Source organism: Hibiscus syriacus, unplaced genomic scaffold, assembly GCF_006381635.1.
Source record: "Hibiscus syriacus cultivar Baekdansim isolate YM2019G1 unplaced genomic scaffold, ASM638163v2 tig00110956_pilon, whole genome shotgun sequence".
Classification (NCBI taxonomy): domain Eukaryota; kingdom Viridiplantae; phylum Streptophyta; class Magnoliopsida; order Malvales; family Malvaceae; genus Hibiscus; species Hibiscus syriacus.
The window spans coordinates 92,762-115,752 of record NW_024062932.1 but is presented as its reverse complement, the minus strand read 5'-3'; the positions used below and the strand labels follow the sequence as shown (position 1 = coordinate 115,752).

Here is a 22,991-nt window from a genome sequence, read left to right as displayed (position 1 = left end):
TCCGAAAACCGGTATATGTTTGATTAAATAAGAAATGATATGGCTTTCCATTTATTGGCATGTCTTGCAGCAGCATATGGTAATTCTGTATTACTGAATTTTCCGAAGCTCACTCTATTACTCACCATTACAGGTTAAAAGAATTGTACCAGTGCGTCTATCGAATTCAGTAAGGGAGCTCTTCCGGCGTTGTTTACAGAGTATGGTACATGTGATTAGGGGGCATGTAGATTGTATTTTATTTTTATATCAGAGTCTGATAAACCCGTTTTATTTCTGAAAAATAATAAATCATTGTATGATTTTACATGTTTTAAGAAAAATTTTAAAGTTTTTTCTATTTCTACGGTGGGTCGCTCCGGTGGCCCAAATGTGATGCTCCAGATCGGATCTGGCTATCTGCATCGGTCTTAGGGGGTTACAGAAAATTTGTCTTAAGGAAACTGTGCGATAGACCTCAAACTGATTCTGATCACAAGATCAAATATAAAAGAGTTTTTTTTTACTTTTTAATTCTCTTTTACTTTAAAGAATTTGATTTCTTTCTTTAACTTTTTCTCAGGTTCCATTTTGTCTCAGATCGTTACTCTAGTTAACATAATCTTCATATCAAATATAAGAAAGGCTGTGAAAATCTAGTTGATGACCATCTAAGTTGACTTCATATCTCTTAATTCAATGCACCAGTTCAATAAGAATTACCCGAGGAACACCTATTTTTGACGTACAGATTCTATGGTATGTCGATATGGTTAATTACTTGGTCACTGAGGTACTTTTATCCGATTTAAACAGTTTTGAGGTAAGCCGTATCAAACGAGAATCTCAATTTTCTATTTGGAATGATCTATATATTTGGAACATTGCCTCGATTAGGTAATTTGTTGTTGCGTTGCCGAAAGCGAGGTAAATTATATCCTTAATGTATGTCATTCTTATTCTTGTGGATGACTTTGGAACGAAAAGAATCGTGCATAAAATTCTTGAATATGAATTTTACTGGCCTAATATTTTTCGTGATGCATATGTGTTTTGTAAATCTTGTGAAAAATATAAGCATGTTGGTAAGTTAAGTCGTTGTAATGAAATACCTCTTAATCCGATTCATGTTTATAAGATATTAGATGTATGAGGTATTGATTACATGGGTCATTTTGTTTCATCCTTTAGTAATTGTTATATTACTCTTATTGTTGATTATATATCGAAGTGGGTGAAAGCTAAAGCTACTCGCAATAATGATGCTAAAACTACAACAGATTTTCTAAAATATTTTATATTTTCCAAGTTTGATACTCTGAGAGCGATAATTAGTGACCAAGGAACGCATTTTGTTAATCGTGTCATCGAGACACTTAAAAAGAAATATGGAGTCACTCAACGAATCGCCACGGCTTAACACACTCAAACTAATGAACAAGCGAAAGTTTCAAACCAAGAAATCAAGTCGATTCTTGACAATATGGAGTCGCTCAACGATGCCCTGTCGCTCAACGATGCCCTGTGGGCATACGTACCGCATATAAAGTTCTCATCGGCATGTCCCCATATCGCCTTGTTTTGGGTAAATCGTGTCACTTACCGGTTGAATTAGAACATAGAGCATACTGGGTTGGTTAAAGAATGTAATATGGAGATGGATGTAATAGGCGAAGAAAGAAAATTGCACATTCAAGAGTTTGAAGAAATTCGTCGCAATGCTTACGACAAAGCTCTAATATATTAGGATAAAACTAAAGATTTTTATTATCGTCGTATTTCATTTAAATCTTTCAATGTTGGTGAAAAAGTGTTGCTTTTTAATTCTAAATTGAAAATCTTTACAGGTAAGTTGTGAACGAAGTGGTCAAGACCCTTTACCGTGACTCAAGTATTTTCCCATGACATAGTTGAAATTCAAGACTATTCAAGAATTTGTTTCAAAGTAAATGTTCAACGGTTGAAGCTGTATTAAGAAAATAATCAAGCGTGTATGATCGAGGAAACTATTTTAAAATAGCATGAATCAATTCGTCGAACTATAAGACGTTAAATAAAGCGCTTGATGGGAGACGATCCATTTCATTTTCTGTTTGCTTATTTTCTATTTATGTTCAATTTTATTTTGTTTATTTGATTTTTCTATGCGTTCGTTTTATTTTATTTTGAATTTTTAAGTACACTAGGAAATTTGATCGAGCTTAGAACCATGACCATGGAAGTTGTCGAACATAAAACCATCGTGCGCCACAACCAAAGCCAAAAGCTCAACATTAGCACATTAGCAAATCCCTTAGGACTCCACTTGTTTTTCTCAACTCACTATTCATCTTTTATTTCTTTTCCTAAAAATCGAATTCCCATCGATTAATATACCACATGCATGTATTAAGTAGCTAATTTTCTTATTGTTAAAGAAAATATATTTATTATGGGTTTAATTAATCATTATAATTGTAAATTTTTATTATAATTTAAATTTTTTTATTTTTTAACAAAATTAATTGCATCTGTAAAAAGAAATGATTAACGAGTAATGAGGTGGGAAGTGGGAAAGAAAGTAAAAGTTTGACAACTAAAGAGATGAATTTGGGTTGGGATTGATGGTGATCGTGCATTTTTCTGATTGCAGATGCCATGGTGATCATCATCAGGTGAATCCCTAAATTACAATATATATATATATATATAGGCCAGTCAGTGAGTGCGGCCACCATTGAAAAGAAAAATCACCGACAGTGGCCCATGTGTTGTCCGAATATCGAAGCACCATCATCCTTTCTTTCTTTCTTTCACCACTCCTATTATGTATTTTCTTTTCCTGCATAAAGACAGCGTGGAAAAAGAATAAAAAAGGCAGGCCAGGGATCGTCAACATTTTCAACCTCACACATAGCTGTATGTATGATTCTTTGTTGACCAAACACACACACACGGAGACGAGGAAATGCGTTGCAAGAGGGGAAATAAAGGGTTACCTTACCTTCTCTAAATATCGTTGTGTGGGAATTAATGGGCTTTTGAATTTTATTTTTAATGTAATTGAAAATTGATTTCTAAAAAAAACACGTGAATATGTGGGGGTATAAACATTTCGAAGTTCAAAGAGCAGGTTTGCTCTGCACTTTGATTATGTTCTTTGTCTGTCTGTCTGTCTTTTTTATCAACGAAACCGCCTCATTTCAGGTGGAGACCTAAGTTTCATGCCGTTGATTTATCATTAAAAAAATTAATACCTTTTCTATTCGGCTTCAAATATTTTCACGAGAAAACTCTGACACATTGTATTGACTGAAAACGGACACCGGAAGCCCATGTGTTAGGTCTGACTTCCCCGTGAGGACAAAATAATGCAAGCGGCATTACTGGAGTGGACAAGTGGTATGTTCTCGGAGAGTTTTAGGTTTTGCTTATTCGGGGAAGCAGATCAATAGATATATGTTCCGTCTTCCTGCGAATATGTAATGAATGAAGAAATCCATCCTACTGGTGTTCTTTCTGGGCTTTAATTATTGCAGGATTGGATTGTCCTCGTTTAGTTTAGGGATTCGAGGATATCAGAGGAGATGTGCCAAGCCCAGCCACATGAAAGCCATACTCGTGGAAGAACATAGTTATGGGTTCAATTTTCTCTTTTTTCAAGTCTTCGGCTTGTCTGTGTATAAAGCCCATATGGAATAACGAATATTGAGGAATGTACCAGAAATAAAGTGACGTGGCAGGCTTGTCTATAATGTTCTAGAGAATGATTTAATCCTAAAACAGATTAATCTTCTCTACACTAGAATGCTTGAGAAGGCAACCACAAAGATGATCTTCTGAAGACTAGAATTCTCTTCAAGCCCTATAAAACCCTCATCGCAGCTGCTTCAACGACTCAGACAAGCAAAGCAAGACTAATCAAGACAGACTCAATTTTCCCCGATAATCTCGGTTTTATCTCCTGAAAATGTCACTGATTCCAAGCTTCTTTGGCAACCGACGCAGCAACGTCTTTGATCCATTCTCTCAGGACATATGGGATCCCTTAAGGGACTTTCCTATGTCTACTTCGTTCATCACACAAACCCCAGAGACCTCGGCTTTTGTGAACACCCGAATCGACTGGAAAGAAACCCCGGAAGCGCACGTGTTCAAGGCTGATGTCCCTGGGCTCAAGAAAGAAGAAGTGAAAGTGGAGGTTGAAGATGATAGGGTGCTTCAGATTAGCGGAGAGAGGAAGGTGGAGAGGGAAGACAAGAACAACACATGGCATCGCGTGGAACGTAGCAGCGGCAAGTTCATGAGGAGGTTCAGGTTGCCCGAGGATGCTAAGATGGATCAGATCAAGGCTGCCATGGAGAACGGTGTGCTTACTGTCACTGTTCCTAAACTGCAAGTGACGAAGCCCGATGTTAAAGCTATTGACATTTCTGGCTAAGTTTAATGTCTTCGCCACGATGCATTACTCTAGTTACTTTCACAAGTTGAGTGTCTTTAACTCTGTCGGATCAGAGTTTAGTTCCCCACGTGTGATATATATATATATAAAGAGTAATCGGAATAAATTTCGGAATTTTAACTAGAAAATGCTCCACTTTGCATTATTAGTTACGTTTTCTCAACGTGTAAAGTTCTATCCATTATCTTTTATATAAGCTTTCCTCGAGACTTCTTCCCCTTTGATCACCGAAACATTGCTGATAATTAAATCCCGATTGAAGCACAAATACTTTCCGGGGTTGAGCTCCATCGGCAATGGCTCCAGCAAATCTGCTAAAGCCTTATGGGCCAACACTTTCTTTGAGGTTGGCCATTTCTTCAATAATTTCCTTGAAATCTTCAGGTAACGATGAACCTGCCCTGAGCCCTCTACAAGAAAGGCTCTTTACTGTTCCTCGGCCCCTTAGCCGTTTGCCACGACACAACTCCTGATTCACGGAAGCTTTTATTTGATTTGTGTAATTGAGGTTTGTGGCAGCAGTGATGGTTCTCACATGATGCTTGTAAAGTATCTTGCTCTTGTCACATGATGCTTGAAATTAATAACGTATTTTTTTAGCTGTATATTAAGATTGCTGTATAATAGAATATAACTGCTTGTTACAATCATCTTCATCTCTAAGAGATTTTTTGGAGAGGGATTTTGCTGCTGATGTTGACTCAATATGACATTTTATATCCATGAAAATATACTTGCCAAGTTATAAGCTGGAAGTTCTATAAGCAGTTTTAATATACGATTAAATATATATGTTATCTATTTTGTTATTATTTTTTTTTAATAAAATCAGTAAAAATTATTTAAAATATTATTATTTTTATCTAAAAATATTAATGTTTTTTTAACATTTTCGATAAAGTGTAATAATAACAAAATCGATAATATTTTATTGGATATATTAATAAAATCGATAAAGTGTTCTATAAAAATAAAATTGATAGAAATAATAATATTTTTGATAATTTTTACTGATTTTATTAAAATAATAATAATAAAATAATAATATCTTTCTTTAGACGTATATTAAAATTTTCGGTCAGTCAAACTTTCCCGTTATAAGCGTATCTGGTGTCATATGCTTTCCGATAAAACATAAAACTATAAAATCAGAAAAAGATTTGCTAAAATCCAGGCGGAATTGTTCAAATTGAATTAAGATCAACTGTTTACATTTATCAATGAAACAATATATTATCATTTTGCTTATAAAATAATTTAGCTAACCCTATTCCCTTATGTAATGGGGTGAGAGGGAGGTAAGGTAGTAGACTGTCCCCAACGTCAGATTGAGAGTAGCTTCCGTGGAAGACCTGCGACAGTCAGAATTATAAATTTTGCTTATAAAAAATTCTCTCAAATAAATTCATCCAAATATTGTGTAAGTATAATTTTTAATAGGGTAAAGTATAAAAATAGTCATTTTAATTATAAAATATTATTTTATTATATTTTCCTACTATTAAAAGTTACAAAATAATCCTCTAACTATAAGACGTTTTTCTAAATTTTCGATTATTAAAAGTTATAAAATTGTCACTCATTGCGTATTTTTTTGTAAAAAAAATGATGACAATTTGAACAAGACATCAACTTATTAACTAAGATATGATAGTATTTTAAGATTTTAAGATCATGTTATATCAAGTCTTAATCAATAGTTAACTTCGTACAGTCAGAAGACTCGATAAAACAATATTCGAAGATTATTTATATACTTTACCTTTTTTAATATTATGCAAATACTTTCTTTTAATATTATTTTATGTTTTTTTTATAACCATTAATATTTGATTTATTAATCAACTAATTTGAATTTTACAGTAAAGTCGATCATTTCATCCCAGTTACTCTGTTTGTAATCACCAAAATTCGAACTCATGATTTTACTTAAGAGATTCAGTGTCTCATCTTATTAGATTAACTCGTTGGTAAAATACTTTATGTTGGATAATTATTTTTAATAGTGACCACTCACATAATAATTAAAATTATATATATATAACTTGATTAAGAAGGAATAATTAAATAAGCAAAGCCAGAGAGACTGTGGACTAAGGCAGGAAACCATGAGAAAACTTGCATTTGGTAGTTGGGTTACATTCACTTCTGCTAGGGATGAAGTGAGAGAGATAAAACAAGACAGTCGTTATTTTAAAAATTATAAACTATTATATATATTAAAATATTATTTATGTTTATTAACAATATAATTTAGTTCTTTAATCTTCTATAAATTTTTGAAAAATAGATAAACACCTAAATTATTAATTTTTGATATATTTCAATTCTTTAATTTTTATTTTTTAAAATTTATATCTAACATATAATTTTTTTATTTAAATTTAAAAATTTAACAAGCTTAATACTTATATAATTTTTTCATTTAAATTTAAAAATTTAACACATTTAATATTTAAATTATAAATTTTGACATATTTCAATATATAAATTTTAAAAATTTTAACGAGATACTAAAATAACCTTATTTAAAGTATAAATAATTATACCAACAGAAATTAATTCAAATGATACTAGAGATTTACCTATTAAAATTAAATGTGCGACCTATCAGTCTAAATTAATCAAAATAAAATTTTAAAATTAGAGGATAATAAAATAAATGTGAATAATTATTGATTTACATTGACAAAAATTATTCACTGGGGCTTGATATTTGCAACTTAATTAGAGGGATAACCCATAGAATTTGACCTACTATGAACAACAATCTCCCTAAGTTATAAGCTGTGGATTTCCGATAGGTAAGAAGCAAGGCCGATTCTGATTATTTTTTTTAGGCTCGGGGCGAAAATAAAAAATAAGCCCCTAATATAAAAATTTAAAAAAAATATATAATATAAAAATTTTATTAGATTTTTTTATTAAATTAAAAAAGTAATTCATTACAATATAAAAGATGTCAAAAATATATTTAAGAATACAAATACTTATAAAAAAATATTACATTCGATCATTTTATGCAAAACCATTGATGATAGTATCAACATCAATGCTTTCCAATATATTTTTCTCAATACATAACATATCATTTGAAAAATAAAAGAACGGTCTTACCTAAAATTTGAAAATATATAAAATTAAAAGAAAGAATTTGAAAATGTGGTCTACCTAGAATTTTAAGAACAATCTTCAATAGGATTTAAGCATCATAATTGATAATAAACAATTGTGACTTTACGTGTGAGAGAAATATGATGAATTAAAAAATGAGAATAATAATTTTCAGATGAATCAACATGAAAGAGAAAAGAAGCATGCTAATTATATTTAAATTTTTCTTCTCGTCAAGTTTTGAAAAAAATAATGTTAATAATTTTTTTTATTTATATGATAATCGAGAAAGAGATTTGGTGAATTGATATTGAGAATTTGAAAAGACCAAAATTAAAGAGTTCAATTGAATTTTTTTTTTTGAATTTTAAGAAAGAAATATTAAATTATAATTTTATGGAAGAATAATTTATTAACGTTAATATAAAATTCAATAAAGATAATTGACACCTTAATAAAATTCATGGGCCCTATTATTTTATTGGGTAAATTACGTGTTTAGTACTTAAATTATCAGTTTTGGTCTGTTTTATTACTTAAACTTTCAATTTTTTCAAAATCATACGTAAAGTTTAGTTTTTGTTTCGTTTTAGTATTCGCCGTTAAAAAACTTTAGTCTTTTTATTTCATTTTAGAACATATTCAAAATTTAATGTTAAGTTTTAAATTTTTTAAAATTTTAGATACTAAAACAAACAAAAACTGATAGTTAGATACCTAACCCGTTAAGTACGGATACTAAAATAAAATGAAAACTAAACGTTAGATATGATTTTAAAAAAATTAAAAGTTTAAGTACCAAAATGGATTAGAGCTAATAGTTTAGGTACTAAATTTATAGATTAATCTATTTTAATTTTTAATTTTTTTTAATTTATTATAAAAAATAAAAAAATTATACTAAAAAAATTTTATTTTCTAGGCTCTAGGCAGGCGCCCCTCCTGCCCTGACTAAGGCTGTAAATGGGACGAGATAGATCGCGAGCTACTTGAGATCGACTGGATCATGGCTAGATAAATACTCGGATCAAATGGACTCGACTCGAGCTAGAGCTTGACTTGAGTTCTTAACAAGCCGAAACGAGCTACTCGATATTCGACTCAAAAAGCTCGTGAGCAGCTCGAAAAAATGTTATATTATAATTTTAGATTTTTTAAAATTACATTATTAAAAATATATTAAAAATGCATTATTGATAATTATAAAATTTTAAAAATATATTTAAAATTCTTTATCTAATGACAAATATTTAATATATTTCTAATGATAATATTTTTAATAGAGAAAATAACATCAGTGACAAAAAATGTCTTATAATATACGATTTTAACAATGTTTTTTTGGATTTGCCAAAATGACCAACTAAATCGCAATGCGATCGATAATTCGCAATGCGATCTCCGGTCGTGGTCGTGGTAATACGTGTCTTCGACACGTCCGCGCGAATACTATCTTTTTAGAGAAAATTCTTAAGAAACAAATGCAATACCGTCGTTGCGATTTTGGACTATCGCAAAGAATTTAGAATAAATCGCAACGCGAACTTCGACTATCGCAACGAATTTGGAATAAATCGCAACGAATTTAGAATAAATCGCAACGCGAACTTCGACTATCGCAACGAACTTGGAATAAATCGCAACGTGAACTTGGACTATCGCAACGAATTTGGAATAAATTTGGACTAAATCGCAACGAATTTGGAATAAATCGCAACGCGAACTTCTACTATCGCAACGAACTTGGAATAAATCTCAACGCGAACTTGGACTATCGCAACGAATTTAGAATAAATCGCAATGAATTTGGAATAAATCGTAACGAATTTGGAATAAATCGTAACGAATTTGGAATAAATCGCAACGCGAACTTCGACTATCGCAACGCGAACTTGGACTATCGCAATGCGAATATGTAAATCGCAATACGATAGTCGAAGTTCGCGTTGCGAATCTGGAAACTGATTTGCGATACCGGAGATCGCGTTGCGAATTATCTATCGCATTGCAATTTAGTTGGTCATTTTGGCAAATCCAAAAAAAGTTGGTTAAAATCGTATATTATAAGCATTTTTGGTCACTGAGGTTATTTTCTCTTTTTAATAACTAATTTTTTAAATTATTGTTATATTTTGAGGTTTTGATTTAAATATCATAAATATCAAGGGTTTGAGTATTTAATATCAAGATACTATATTGTACTTACCTCATAAATCGTTACCAAGTCGATTAATTAATGTATTTGAAATGAACCCTAAACCCTTAATCTAATTATGTGATAGGGGTTAAGTTATGCATATGAAGGTAATATACAAATTATGCAAAATGATGTTATGTGACTTCTAAATAAATCATTCACATACTTATACATAAACATATCAACATGCAAAATAAATATACACAACTTGCTAACTGATACATGATTTTATCATATCTTAATGATGACTATCGACACCGTCATTGCTTTTAAGCAGTGACTCACCAACATAATATTTCAAGAACTGATTCGACGATATAATGTAAACGGAGATTTGATGTACAAATACAACTAAAACGATGGGATCATAGTGTTCCATAGGAAGAAATACATCTAGAACAACCATATTGGCTAATTGTTGTCGTGTTGGGGCCTTTATGTCGAACTCCCGAAAATGTCGATTTCAATTTACATATATTTGGAGTTTGTTAACAAAGATTCAATAAATTAATTACTAAAAAAAAACTAATTGATATGTCATATCTTTGTCTACATGAAATAGACAATTCGGTTGCTTCATAATTTCTTGTCTCCTTAGTTTTAATATTCGAACTGGAAAAAAAAAATTTCTCATACAGACTGCAATCTGCAGGGCAGAGCAGATTAGGAGAATCTGAATGATTTTTTTGTTGTTGGCAATCATATGATTTCAGTTATCAAAATATGAGTTTAGTTTTGGTTTGAGCCAACAAAACATGTATTAAGATTCCTTAATTACATGCTATAACTGTTGGTCTTAAACTTTAGTTATTGGAACAATCTTAATTGTTCCATTGATAAAAGAACTCGATCCTTTGGCTTTCAGCTCTGTACCTAGTACAAAAATGGAAGCTTTTTGGTTAAAAGAAGGGGGGGGAACAAATTGAAATGCATGGACTGAGTATTGACCTTAGCCAAAATCAGCATGTTACAATGGTTACTAGCCAGGTAATTGTGATCCTTCACGTCTGTTCTTCTGGTTGCATCATGGCATTCAGCGAAGTTTAATATACCCCGAGTTATATATTTGAAAATTCTTCAAACAACACCACTATGGCCCATTTCCAAGGCTCATGTAAGTGCCCTACACTCGTTTGGCTACTGCGGTTCCTTGCGACAAACTGCCAGCCTCACAAAAGCAATCATGCTCCCTAAAGATCGATGATATTCTTTTCTTCAAAGCTTGATAATGTGACCATTTTATGTGCACAGGCAATGATGTTCTGTTGGTTGTAATTAAGATGTTGGAATCAACAAAAACAAGCTGCAGTGATATCAAGGCTTGATGAACGGTGCACATATACTGTATAATGGTATCTTTGAGTCATGATGAGTGCTGTGATTAAATAGATGTTTTTTTCCCTAAAAAAACAAGAGATTGTTTTGCATATACAATGAACACGATACAAAAATTGCATGCAGAATCAAAGTTTGTTTGAGCATTTTCATGTTTATATTTTCTTCCTGAAATCGAGATGAATTTGTAAAACTGAATAGTTGTTGATATTTGCACATATATTCATCTTTCATTAAGAATATATGAAGGTTACCTGTGTGGATGTGAAGGGATTAATATTCCATATGTTGGAAGGTTTGACAGTATTTTACAGTTATGAGTCGATGCGACTGAAAGAAGAAAGAGAATATATATATATGCGTGTGGGTTAAAGGATTGTTATTGACAAGAAAAGAATTGAATTTTTTTTTCTTGTGATTATTTATCTTCCTTAACCCATGAAGTTATAGCAGGAAAAAAATAGAGAAAAGTCAATCTTCAACCGGCTGTTTTCTATTTCAGGGCCATCAAGTTAAAATTTGTTGGCTGCCTAATATCCACATCATAAAGATTTAAAGAAACAAGACGAGAAGCAGCTTATAAAAGAAGCAGGATTGAACGTGGAAAAGCATACTTTTTGAGCTCAAAATGGGGCTTCATTGAGCTTGAGTTTTAAGCTTTAATTCAATTCTTGAATTTTTTTTTTTTTTTTGAGTTTGAGCTTTTTTAAGTTTAATAATTTTTAGTTTGCGATTTTAAACCCTAGACCCGGGGCCAGCCCTGGTAAGAAGGTTCCAGAAAGTTAATGAAAATGAAGGAACCACTTGCATTAATTAATTCAAATTTGACAGTTTTAAATGCGAGACCCTAATTCGACATCATTCAGCAACAAGAAAATGAAATTCATGCTTGTTCATCTCAAACAAAACACAAGAAAAACGTAAAGTCAAAACAGAAACTTGAAGCAGCAAACAACTTTTTACAAAAACCCTTCAAACAATTGAGTTATTAACCAGAAATGACAATGGATTTGACATCAGGTTTCTTCACTTCCACCTTAGGAACAGTGACTGTGAGAACCCCATTCTCCATGGAAGCCTTAACTTGATCCATCTTCACATTCTCCGGCAGCCTAAACCTCCTCGAGAACTTCCCACTGCTCCTCTCCACGCGGTGCCAGGTGTCGTTCTTGTCTTCCTTTTCAATCTTCCTCTCACCACTGATTTGAAGCACCCTGTCATCTTCAACCTCAACTTTCACTTCCTCTTTCTTAAGCCCCGGAAGATCAACCTTAAAGACGTGAGCTTCAGGGGTCTCCTTCCAGTCGATGCGGGTGTTCGCAAATGCAGAGGTTTCAGAGGAACTTGTTATCGCGAGGGAAGAAGGGAAAGGGAATTCCTTGAAAGGATCCCAAACATCAAGAGAGAACGGATCGAAGACGCTGCTCCTTCTGTTAACAAAGAAACTTGGGATCATCGCCATTTTCTCTTGCACTATCGAAACAAGGATAGACACGAAAGCTGAACAAATGGAAAATCTAAAGTTTTCGACGCTTATTATTTCTTGTTGCAGATTAGCTACGACATGTTGGGTATTTATAACCAGCTGGAGAGGGATCTAGTAATTTCTCCAATTTTCCTTTGGATTTTTTTTATTTTTTGCCTTTCTGGACCTAAAATCTAGTAAGTTCGCGGACATTAGAGAATGGCCTTGAGTGGTCTGGATTCTTCGTTATTCAAATGGGCTTTCCTAGATTAAATAAAATTATAGATACAAAAATTATATTATTTTTTATTGAATTTACTCTCTCTCTTATTTTATTTATAATATTTTTAATTATTTTTATTTACTCATTAAATTTTTAAATCGGTCATATTTTGATCATTTTAAATTATTTTATTATTACTTTTTATATGATGTGGTATTTTTTATTATTATTAAATATAAAAATAGTTTAAAATAAATAATAAAATAATATTTATTATTATTAACTTTAAAAAGACTTAAAATAATTATCGTCCATCATCGATCACTGTCCACCATCGTCGATCTTCAAAATTATTTTTAAATTAAATACTAATAAAAAAATAAAATATTATACAAAATTTGTAACATCTCCAACCCGTATCCGACCCAATACGAATATGAGGTGTCACATTGACTTTTCAAACTTTGACACTTGACCAAATTCAAAGAAAATTTAAAACTTTCATTAACATAAAAGCGGTTTATTTACATGAAATGACCAAAACAACAAAAAATTGATCAGAGCATTCATAACTGACACTTTTCTTACATGTCAACAATATACACGACAAAATACATACTTTATCAGTTACTCCTGATCTGATCTTCTGGCAGTGCTGCTGTTCTTGCTACTCATATTTTTGTTCTTCCCGATTCTTGGTACCTACGTGTAAATCATTTACACACTAAGTCATAGACTTAGTGAGGCAATAAATAAACATGTAAATATGACAATAAGTTCATGAACATGCATTCTTTCCATATGATCATGACAACTTTATTTGCATGCATCTATTTCACTATAATATATATATAATGATATCATGTACACATAACACATATATTCTCATGCTAATTTCACTTTAATTTATCTTTGGATTGCCCATGTACATTATTGAGAACAAAGGTATGCGAGTACATAGAGGTTGTGCACTATGCTGTCACCACAGCTCGTATAATTCCCTCAAGGGGCACTGAATATTTGTCCCGAAGGACCATTATGTCCCGAAGGACCACTATGTCCCGAAGGACCACTGATAATCCCTCGACTCTTAGTATGCCAATTATACCTACAACTATCATATTAAATAACATGGGCTTAATTATAAATACATTTATCATTTCATCTCTTTCATCACTGTCCATATAACCACATAAGTCACTTCATCTGATCATTTCCATTATTTCATATACCTGGAAGAATTCTCTGATAATAACATTCATTCATATAATTTCATGTTAATCATGAATGAAGAATGCATGGAATCACTATAACATTAACACATATGTATGTATGAGTGTATATGACTATGGAATCATAAATTCAATGATAAGAGATAGACTTATCGCAAGTCTTATCTCAATTCCATTTCATCTAGGATATACACTCACCTTAGCCTTGCTTTGGCTCGATTCTAATCCTTCGATTGTTCTGGAACGAGATTACGTTCTAAATCTATATAGTAGTACATTGATACATATCAGTATACTAATTGATATATTCTAAACTATCACTCCTTAGGCTAAAAAGAAAGCCATTTTTATCTTTTAATGAAGGTATGCATCGATGCATCCCTTGACGGGTGCATCGATGCACTATTTATGCATCGATGCATAATTCTCATTCGATGTTTGTATTTTAAGCAGGTGCATCGATGCACTCCTTATGCATCGATGCACTCCCTATGCATCGATGTTCATTTAATTGAGAGTGCATCGATACACATTGAATGTGCATCGATACACACAACCCAGAAATGACACTTTGAGCACGAAAATCCCTTCCTGATCCTCTCAACTCTTCATATATCACCCCTTTTTATATTCTTAACTTTTATACACCTATTTAAACTAATTAATACTCATTCAAAATCTCTTAACCTTCAAAATCCATTTCTCCCCATAGAATTTAAGAATTTCACTCAAATTCTCACATGTTCTAAATCTGATTCTACCACTTCATATTTCTTAATCAAGTTGGTGGCAAGTCAAATTCAACTCTCAATTCTCATTATGAGCTTTATTTCGAAATTTCATTCAAGAACTCTTAATCTTTAATTCTTCCTACGTCATTCATCTTGTTGTTTTAAAGCAAATTAAGCTTTCCTTAAGCTTAATTATCATCTCAGGAGCAAAACCAAACTTAAATCTCAACTAATAAACAACTAATAAGAATTCTTACCTTTGCCTTGGTTCATACGCACAAAGAAGAAAGGAGGAGAAGAGTTATTTGGAAGCTTGGATATTTGCTTCCTCACATACACGTGGCCTCCATATATATATATATAACCAAATAATTATTTTCCTTGCAAATGACCATTTTGTCCTTCTATTCTTTCTTCCTTGCAAATTAATCTTATACCAAATTACATACTGCTCAATTATTCTGCTTTAGTCACCACATTCTGAAGTTTTACAATTTAGTCAATAACCCGTATTTTGGGATGTTACAAAATTAATAGTAAAATAATTCAGAATGATCAAAACATAAATAATTAAAAAATTATGTGAATACATTAGAAAATTTGAAAATAGAATTAGTCAAATAAGAGAGAAGATAAAATTCAATCGGAAAAAATATATTTTACCGAGATGTTTCATAGATTGTCAATCCGTGGGAAGGGTTTGGCAGAACAGTTAAAGTTATTATTTTGAATATATAATTTTTTATATTAATTATAATATTTTGTATAATTAACTTTAAGTAAAATGCATATTTTATTTCACAGAATGACATATTTTCAACAATGTCCCATTACATATTTCCTGAGCAACTGCTAAATCTGTTACAAATAGAACATACAATATCAATATTTGGCCAGTTCTAAAATTCTAATGAACTTCTCCATACCTATATTCGTAGTCTTCGTTTTGAACCAACGTAATATGTAGTGGTGTAATCTTTGGAAATTACACGCACAGAATAAAACTCTAGTGCAGATTTAGTCAAGGTAGTTGGGATGCCACTTTTCAGTTTCCTATAACAACTGAACTTTGATTTGTTATAACATAATACAGAGAAAAAGGAAAAATCTAGAATTGAACTTTGATCGTCAGAACTTGCAACATAATATTAAACCTTGATATCGTATTCCTGGTTGCTGCACCGATGGCTATGGTGTTATTCAGGTTCTTACTAGTTTAGTCTAAAAGTTCTTTAGGGATATCAGCACCCTCAAGAACAACCTCCATCTGAATCTCAATTTGACAATGAAATTAGATAACAATTAGCTTTCATTTGACCAATTCTTAAATCATTGTTAATGGGAAATGCTTTCTTACCCCTTCGCAAGCGCAATATTAGGGATCGCCAATAGATGCGCATTCATCTTCTACATGAAAATGACAGAAAAACAGATAAAAAATACATAATAGGATAATGATAGAATAAATATATATTTTGATATCTCAACTCACCTTCAAATTTTAATTTGGTGCTTTAAACTTTTTTTTTTTAATTTAATTAGATACTTTTTAAAATTTAATTTATACTCAAAGTCAAACTTTCCCGAGTCGAATTAGATATCTGAGCATAACTTTTATGTTCAAATTTACTCAAAAAGATTTTAGATGCCGAATTGTAAGTTGAAGCCAACCTCGGGTTCCAAAAAATATATATATTTACTCATGAAAATTTGAGAAAACAAGCGAACTATTCCTAACATGCATGGATCAACACGATGAACGAATTGGAAATGACGAGACAATCGACAGCCCAACGAACGGCGTGAGCTATTCTTGTGTTTGTCAATGGCCACAGCTGTCTGTTGATTGGTGGTGCATAGTCGTCCGATGAAAAGCAAGGAACCATATCTGTAGACACTAAATTTTTGTCTCGTTTTTATTTTTATTATTTTATTATTATAATTATTATAAATATTATTATTATTATTATATTTTTATTATTAATAATAAATAATTTTATTACATTTCATGCCCAAAATACAACCAAATCCGGAGGCCCAACAGAATCCCAACTCGAGCCAGTCCAAAGAAAACCCTAAACCCAACAAGAGTTTCATCATCTCAGCCTCAGTCGCCAATGATCTCAGCCGTTGGATTTGAGAGATCCAACGATCCACAGATGGTTCCAACAAATGAAGCCCTAGGGTTTCATAACCCTAGGTTATCATCTCGCCGCCGCCGCTTTCAGAAGCCCACCGCCGCTCCACTGCTAGATGGTTCAACCACCCACTGTCGACATTTCAGCAGCCCCACGTCTACTCCTTCACTGCCACAATGCCTCCGACGAAGCCTCTAGAAGCACCACGACGCCCCCACGTTGAAGCCCTATGGTGAGTTACCACCATAGCTATGGTGACTCACCAAGCTTCCACCCTTGTGACCGGTCCGAGAGCCACATCGACGAGGCTATAAAAGCTATCGCCGAACCTGCAAAACAAAAAAAAAACACAACACCAATAGCCACGACAAGAGAGGAACCCACAACAACCACCGATAGAAAACAAAAAACGGAGAGAAACAGGAAGCCAGAGAACCAACAACAACCAAAGACCAAACAAAAAAATCGAAGAAAAGAGTGAAAATCTTACCACGGAGGAGAGCAAACGTCACCTGAAACCACCAAAACCTGAAGGTATTATCGTAGATCTACTCCGATTAGGAGCTTTTTAGGAGAAAATAAGGTTTGATTCGGTATTGGGGTCTTTAGCGCTTCATTTTGGTATAAGGTTGTATAGCTCACGGTGGTCGGCGGCGGCGTAAGACGATCGATCGTCGATCGGTTTCCCTCCGATGAGGGAAATCTATATTCTCTCTCAATTAGAGAGAGAATGAAAAGAGAAGAAATGAGAAGAATGGCCTGAAGGGCCGGCCATTCGAGGTTTATATACCCCTCCCAAACGGTGTCGTTTTGGGTAGGGGGTATATGTGTAATTTACGCTTATAGGCAAACCTTTTATGTAATACCCATAGCTTTGTAACTTTCTATTTCAGTCACTAAAATCAATTATTGAGCATTTCAATTCGGTATTTGAATTTTATTTTCTTTACATTTTAGTCCTTACCCGTAATTATATATCTTTAAGGTAAAATACCAGATTTAGTCCCTTAAGTTTTAAATAAATTATATTTATTTCCCGAATTAATTAATATAAGTTAAATCACGCTGTAAATTTTAATATTTTACGTTTTAATCCCATAGTTTTAATTTCTTTTATTTTAGTCATTATTTAATGATAAATTTTATTTTTTTACCATTTTAATTTCAATATGTTCAAATTATTAATTATTGTTTTATTCATATAAATATATATATTTGATTAAATGATAATGTTTATTTATTTTTAAATATTAACTAGATGTCATATTCTGGTATTTTAAAAAAATAAAAAAATATCTTATTTATAAAAATATATATTTACTTCATTTTTATTATTTTTAATTATTATATTATTCTTAATATTTATTTATTTTTGATATCAAAGAAATGGGCTGTCTTATTATATTTTTTAAATAAATAAATATTGTATTTAAACAAATGTATAAATAGTTATTTTAATTTTATTCAAATTATTATATTTTCTTCATTTTATATTTATTTAATTTTAGTCATATTAATATATGTATATATATATATATATATGAAAGATTAATAAGTATTATTTAATTAATTTCACAAATTAATTAAAAAAATAATATTTGTTTATTTTTTTAATATTAAGAAAGAACGATCTTAAATAACTAGATGTCCTATTCTGGTATTTTAAAAATAAATAAATATTCTGCTTAGAAATTTATATATTACTTTATTTTATTATTTTAAGAAAAATTATTATATTCTTATTAATATCTATTTATTTATTAATATTAAAGAAATGAACTATATTAAAGCAACTAGAAGTCATTTTCTAATATTTTTTAAATAAATAAATATTTTATTTATAATTTATAAAAAATATTTTAATATTTTCTTCCTTATTATTAATTGAATATGAAAAGATCATAAATTAAATTAAATTCGAATTCTTAAATTTCCAATAATAGATATAATTTATAATTAATGGGTACCAATTTTGAGCGTTATAGGGGTGCTAATCATTCCCTAAACGTAACCGACCACGAATCCTGTTTTACTAATTTTTTTTGATTATACGCACATCAATTTATCTTTTAAATTATGTTTTCTTAAAAACTATTTTAATAGATTGTTTCTAGGTATTTGACCTACCAAACCCAAAAAGGTTAATGACGACTCCCAAAATATTTTTTTAATCAAAATCATTTATTTATTCATTTTATTTTTTTCCGTCAAATAAAAATTTATACCCGAACAAAAACCGATTACGACAATATAAAATATGAATACTAAGGCATGAGAGCACTTTCCATTCACTGCTGCGAATAACCGCACTCAACGATTTCAAATTCATACAATGGAGTTAAATAATTACAGATTTGCAACGACAAAAAGTTACTCACTGGGACTATATCTTTGAAGCTTTAGTTACTTACAGGGATCACCCGTAGAATTTGACCTTACAGGAACAACAATCTCCCATGGTTATAAGTTTTAGAATTTCAATAGGGAAGAAGACTACAGAAAGAGAAAGAGAAAGGTAATGAAAATGAAAAAACCATTTACATTTGTTAATTCAAACTTATAGTTTTACAGCCAGACCCTAATTCTAACATCATTCACCAACAAGCAACAATAATAGTAAGCTCTTGCTTATTCATCTCAAACCAGACACAGGAAAAACGTAAAGACACGACACGCCAAACTTGAAGAAGCGAACAGACTTCCGCAATATTAACAACAAAACCCTTCAAACACTTTTGAGTTATTAACCAGAAATGTCAATGGATTTGACATCAGGTTTCTTGACTTCCACCTTAGGAACAGTGACTGAGAGTAACCCATTCTCCATGGATGCCTTAACTTGATCCATCTTCACATTCTCCGGCAGCCTAAACCTCCTCGAGAACTTCCCACTGCTCCTCTCCACGCGGTGCCAGGTGTCGTTCTTGTCTTTCTTTTCAATCTTCCTCTCACCACTGATTTGAAGCACCCTGTCATCTTCAACCTCAACTTTCACTTCCTCTTTCTTAAGCCCTGGGAGATCAGCCTTAAAGACGTGAGCTTCAGGGGTCTCCTTCCAGTCGACGCGGGTGTTCACAAAAGCAGAGGTTTCAGGTGAACGTGTCGCGAGGGAAGAAGGGAAAGGGAAATCCTTGAAATGATCCCAAACATCAAGAGAGAAAGGATCGAAGACGCTGATCCCTCTGTTGCCAGAGAAACTTGGGATCATCGCCATTTCTCTTGCACTATCTGAACAAGGATGGACACAAAAGCTGAACAAATGGAAAATCTAAAGTTTTCGACGCTTATTATTTCTTGTTGCAGATTAGCTACGACATGTTGGGTATTTATAACCAGCTGGAGAGGGATCTAGTAATTTCTCCAACTTCCCTTTGGATTTTTTTGCCTTTTGGACCTAAAAATCTAGCAAGTTCACGAACATTAGAAAATGGGCTTGAAAGGTCTGGATTCTAATGTTGTTCAAATTGGGGCCCAGACTAATTTCCTATATTAGATAAAATTAGAGATATTTCATTGATTGTCCAGACTTGAATTTTTAGGGTAAATTACACAAGTAATCCCTTAATTATAGGAAGTTATTTTATTATTTTTTATTATTAAAATTTACAAAATAACCCTCTTATAGAGTATTGTTTTGTTGAGCTCCTTGATATTAAAAATTATAAAATGATCATTTGACTATTCATATATTCCAAACTTATCTTTTTTCGTTAAAAAATTAACGACGTTATAAGTTGAACATTAACCTACTGATTGAGATATGATAAAATATGATTTTAAAATCTCAAACGACTATTATATCTTAGTCAACATGTTAACGACTAATTAAGAAGATCGTTAAAATTTTCACAAAAAATGACAGGTTTGAAAACATGAATAGTTGAGTGATTATTTTGTCACTTTTAATAGTTGATTAACTCAACAAAATAATGTCTTACAATCTAAGATCATTTTATAACTTTTAATAGTCAGACGACTCAACAAAACAATACTTTATGACTAAAGGATCATTTGTATAATTTATCTTTTTTTATTTAAATCATTTTGGAACATCAAGTTTGACATCTGCCTAAATAGTTGCAATTATTGTTTTACACATATATATTTATGTTAATTTTAATATTTTGTATAGCTAATTTTTAATATTTTTTTAATCATTAACAATAACAAAAGAGTATATTTACTAAAAAAATTAAGAAGATAATCTTAAGTTTATTTTCAACCATCTAACAATTCTAAATCATAATAATTTTTTTTAAAAATCACATTATATAAGTGAACCTTAACTCTCGCTATATATATAAAATATAAATTTAATTGAAATTATATCGAAGTAAATTTTATTATACCATGTTCTCCAAATTAAATTTGACTTGATTATGTTAGGTCATATACATACATGCATATGAATGATCCTCTTAAACAATATAAAATTATTTTTGTTTTACATAGATTTATGATTGTTAGATTTACTGGAATATGTCAATCTCAACCATCAGTTTTCACTCATCTAATAATCCTAAATCCGTGTAAAACTAAAGAGTTTTACATTATGTAAGTGAATTATAACTCATATACATAAAAGCATAATTTACTTACATTATGTAAAACTAATAAATATTACACTAATTTATAACCATCATATTTAAATAAATAAATGACTTAAATTTAATTAAAATTTATAACTCATAAATAAATATCTTTTAACTCAGAGTAAAACAATATCTCCTTTTACCTCAATCTCAAACTTCAAATCCAACCCTAAAATCCACACCTCAAACTTAAATCATTAACCCTAAAACTTAAATATTAAACCCTAAACACCAAATTTTTTTATTATAAATTTTAATTAAATCTAAGTCATTTGTTTATTTAAACATAATGACTTAGTGTAAAGCTTATTAAATTTATATTGCGTAAGTAAATAATATATATATATATATACCAAAAATAATATAATTGAAAGATAAAATTAAGCTTATTTTTATTGTAGATGAATCAGTGTGTTAAAGTAAAATCATCATAATTAGTGGTATCTTTAAAATAAACGTTTCATAGAAATTGACAAAATCTTTTAAATTTTTGTACACTCAAAATGGCTGTCATTTTTTCCTATATATATGGGGTAAGGGGAAGTAAGATAGTAGGCTACCCCCAACACCAGGTTAAGAGCAGCTTCCGTAAGAGACCTCCGAATTATGAAATGCCCTCTACCAACTGAGCTGGATGGTCATTTTGTACACTCAAAATCTAAAGTGAAAATGAAGAAAAAAAATGCGTTTGCAATATATGTCAAATACAAATTATAAATATAGATAAAATTGATCATCAACAACAGCTAGTCAAAGTAAGATATATATCCATCAATATTCAACAAAGAAAGAAATATATATTTATATCAATTATTCATTCATCTATTATTTAAACTATTAATTTTATCTATTTTAATATTTAAACTTTTAATTTTTTAAATCATACTTAAAATTTAATTTTTATTTTATTTTAATATCTTTTTAAAATATAAAAAAAATTAAATATTAAAATATACCAAAATTTATAATTTAAATACTAAACGATATATTAAAATAAAACAAAAACTTACATCATATATAATCATCACCACTTTAAAATCAATAATTTAAATACTAAATACATAATTTACCCTAAGCATCACCATTTTTTTTTCAGTTTCCAAGATTCAACTTCGTGTATTTTGATTTTTGGGCAATTCTAGTAATAGATTTTCCCTTAAAATTCTGACCAGATCACGATGACATTTCTTTCTACCCTTTTCCAGGTTTGTGAAAATTATATGTTTTTTGTCCATACTTTCAAGACAAGAATCAAAACGATCATCAACGCAAAAACATTCTAAAACCCATTGTAGTTTAACATGTACAAAGATTTTTCATCAACTTGAAAACTTTCTACTATTGATACTTCGTCTTATTTAGCACAACAATCTGGACTTTGTGGATCTTGTTCTGCGTGTTGTTCATCAAGTGGCTGCATCATTAGTTATATGGGAAAAATATATGGAGTTTGCTGATTGCGTAGGGGGTCTGTAATCGAACTTGATCTTCCAAGTTTCATCTTCTTCGAAAATAATTTGGCTATGAGCAGACTGGATATGTAA

The 22,991-nt window shown here is 31.0% G+C and overlaps 3 protein-coding genes across 5 annotated transcripts; 1 reads left to right on the top strand and 2 right to left on the bottom strand.

Moving 5' to 3' along the window:
- Positions 1 to 492: 492 nt before the first annotated feature.
- On the bottom strand, positions 493 to 22,620 carry LOC120148331 (17.3 kDa class I heat shock protein-like). Of its 3 annotated transcripts, XM_039161484.1 has the most exons (4): positions 22,617 to 22,620; positions 12,060 to 12,533; positions 4,888 to 4,889; positions 493 to 505 (listed from the first exon to the last, which is right to left on the bottom strand). In XM_039161484.1, exons 2-4 carry the CDS (start codon positions 12,526 to 12,528, stop codon positions 503 to 505), a joined length of 474 nt encoding a protein of 157 aa, XP_039017415.1. In that variant the 5' UTR covers positions 12,529 to 12,533; positions 22,617 to 22,620; the 3' UTR covers positions 493 to 502. The 3 variants fall into 3 exon arrangements, with proteins under 3 accessions (XP_039017415.1, XP_039017414.1, XP_039017417.1); XM_039161483.1 differs by lacking the exon at positions 22,617 to 22,620 and having other exon boundaries at positions 12,060 to 12,605; XM_039161486.1 differs by lacking the exons at positions 493 to 505; positions 4,888 to 4,889; positions 22,617 to 22,620 and having other exon boundaries at positions 11,928 to 12,605.
- On the top strand, positions 3,845 to 4,399 carry LOC120148334 (17.3 kDa class I heat shock protein-like). Its single transcript, XM_039161489.1, has one exon. The coding sequence runs from the start codon at positions 3,929 to 3,931 to the stop codon at positions 4,397 to 4,399; it is 471 nt and encodes a 156-aa protein (XP_039017420.1). The 5' UTR covers positions 3,845 to 3,928.
- LOC120148333 (17.3 kDa class I heat shock protein-like) lies at positions 19,502 to 20,131 on the bottom strand. The gene has a single exon (XM_039161488.1). It carries the CDS (start codon positions 20,067 to 20,069, stop codon positions 19,599 to 19,601), a length of 471 nt encoding a protein of 156 aa, XP_039017419.1. The 5' UTR covers positions 20,070 to 20,131; the 3' UTR covers positions 19,502 to 19,598.
- Positions 22,621 to 22,991: the final 371 nt, after the last annotated feature.

Excerpts from the sequence above, each read along its gene's own strand:
- LOC120148334 (XM_039161489.1), top strand. The coding sequence starts at position 3,929 with ATGTCACTGATTCCAAGCTTCTTTGGCAACCGACGCAGCAACGTCTTT.
- LOC120148333 (XM_039161488.1), bottom strand. The coding sequence starts at position 20,069 with ATGGCGATGATCCCAAGTTTCTCTGGCAACAGAGGGATCAGCGTCTTC.
- LOC120148331 (XM_039161484.1), bottom strand. The coding sequence starts at position 12,528 with ATGGCGATGATCCCAAGTTTCTTTGTTAACAGAAGGAGCAGCGTCTTC.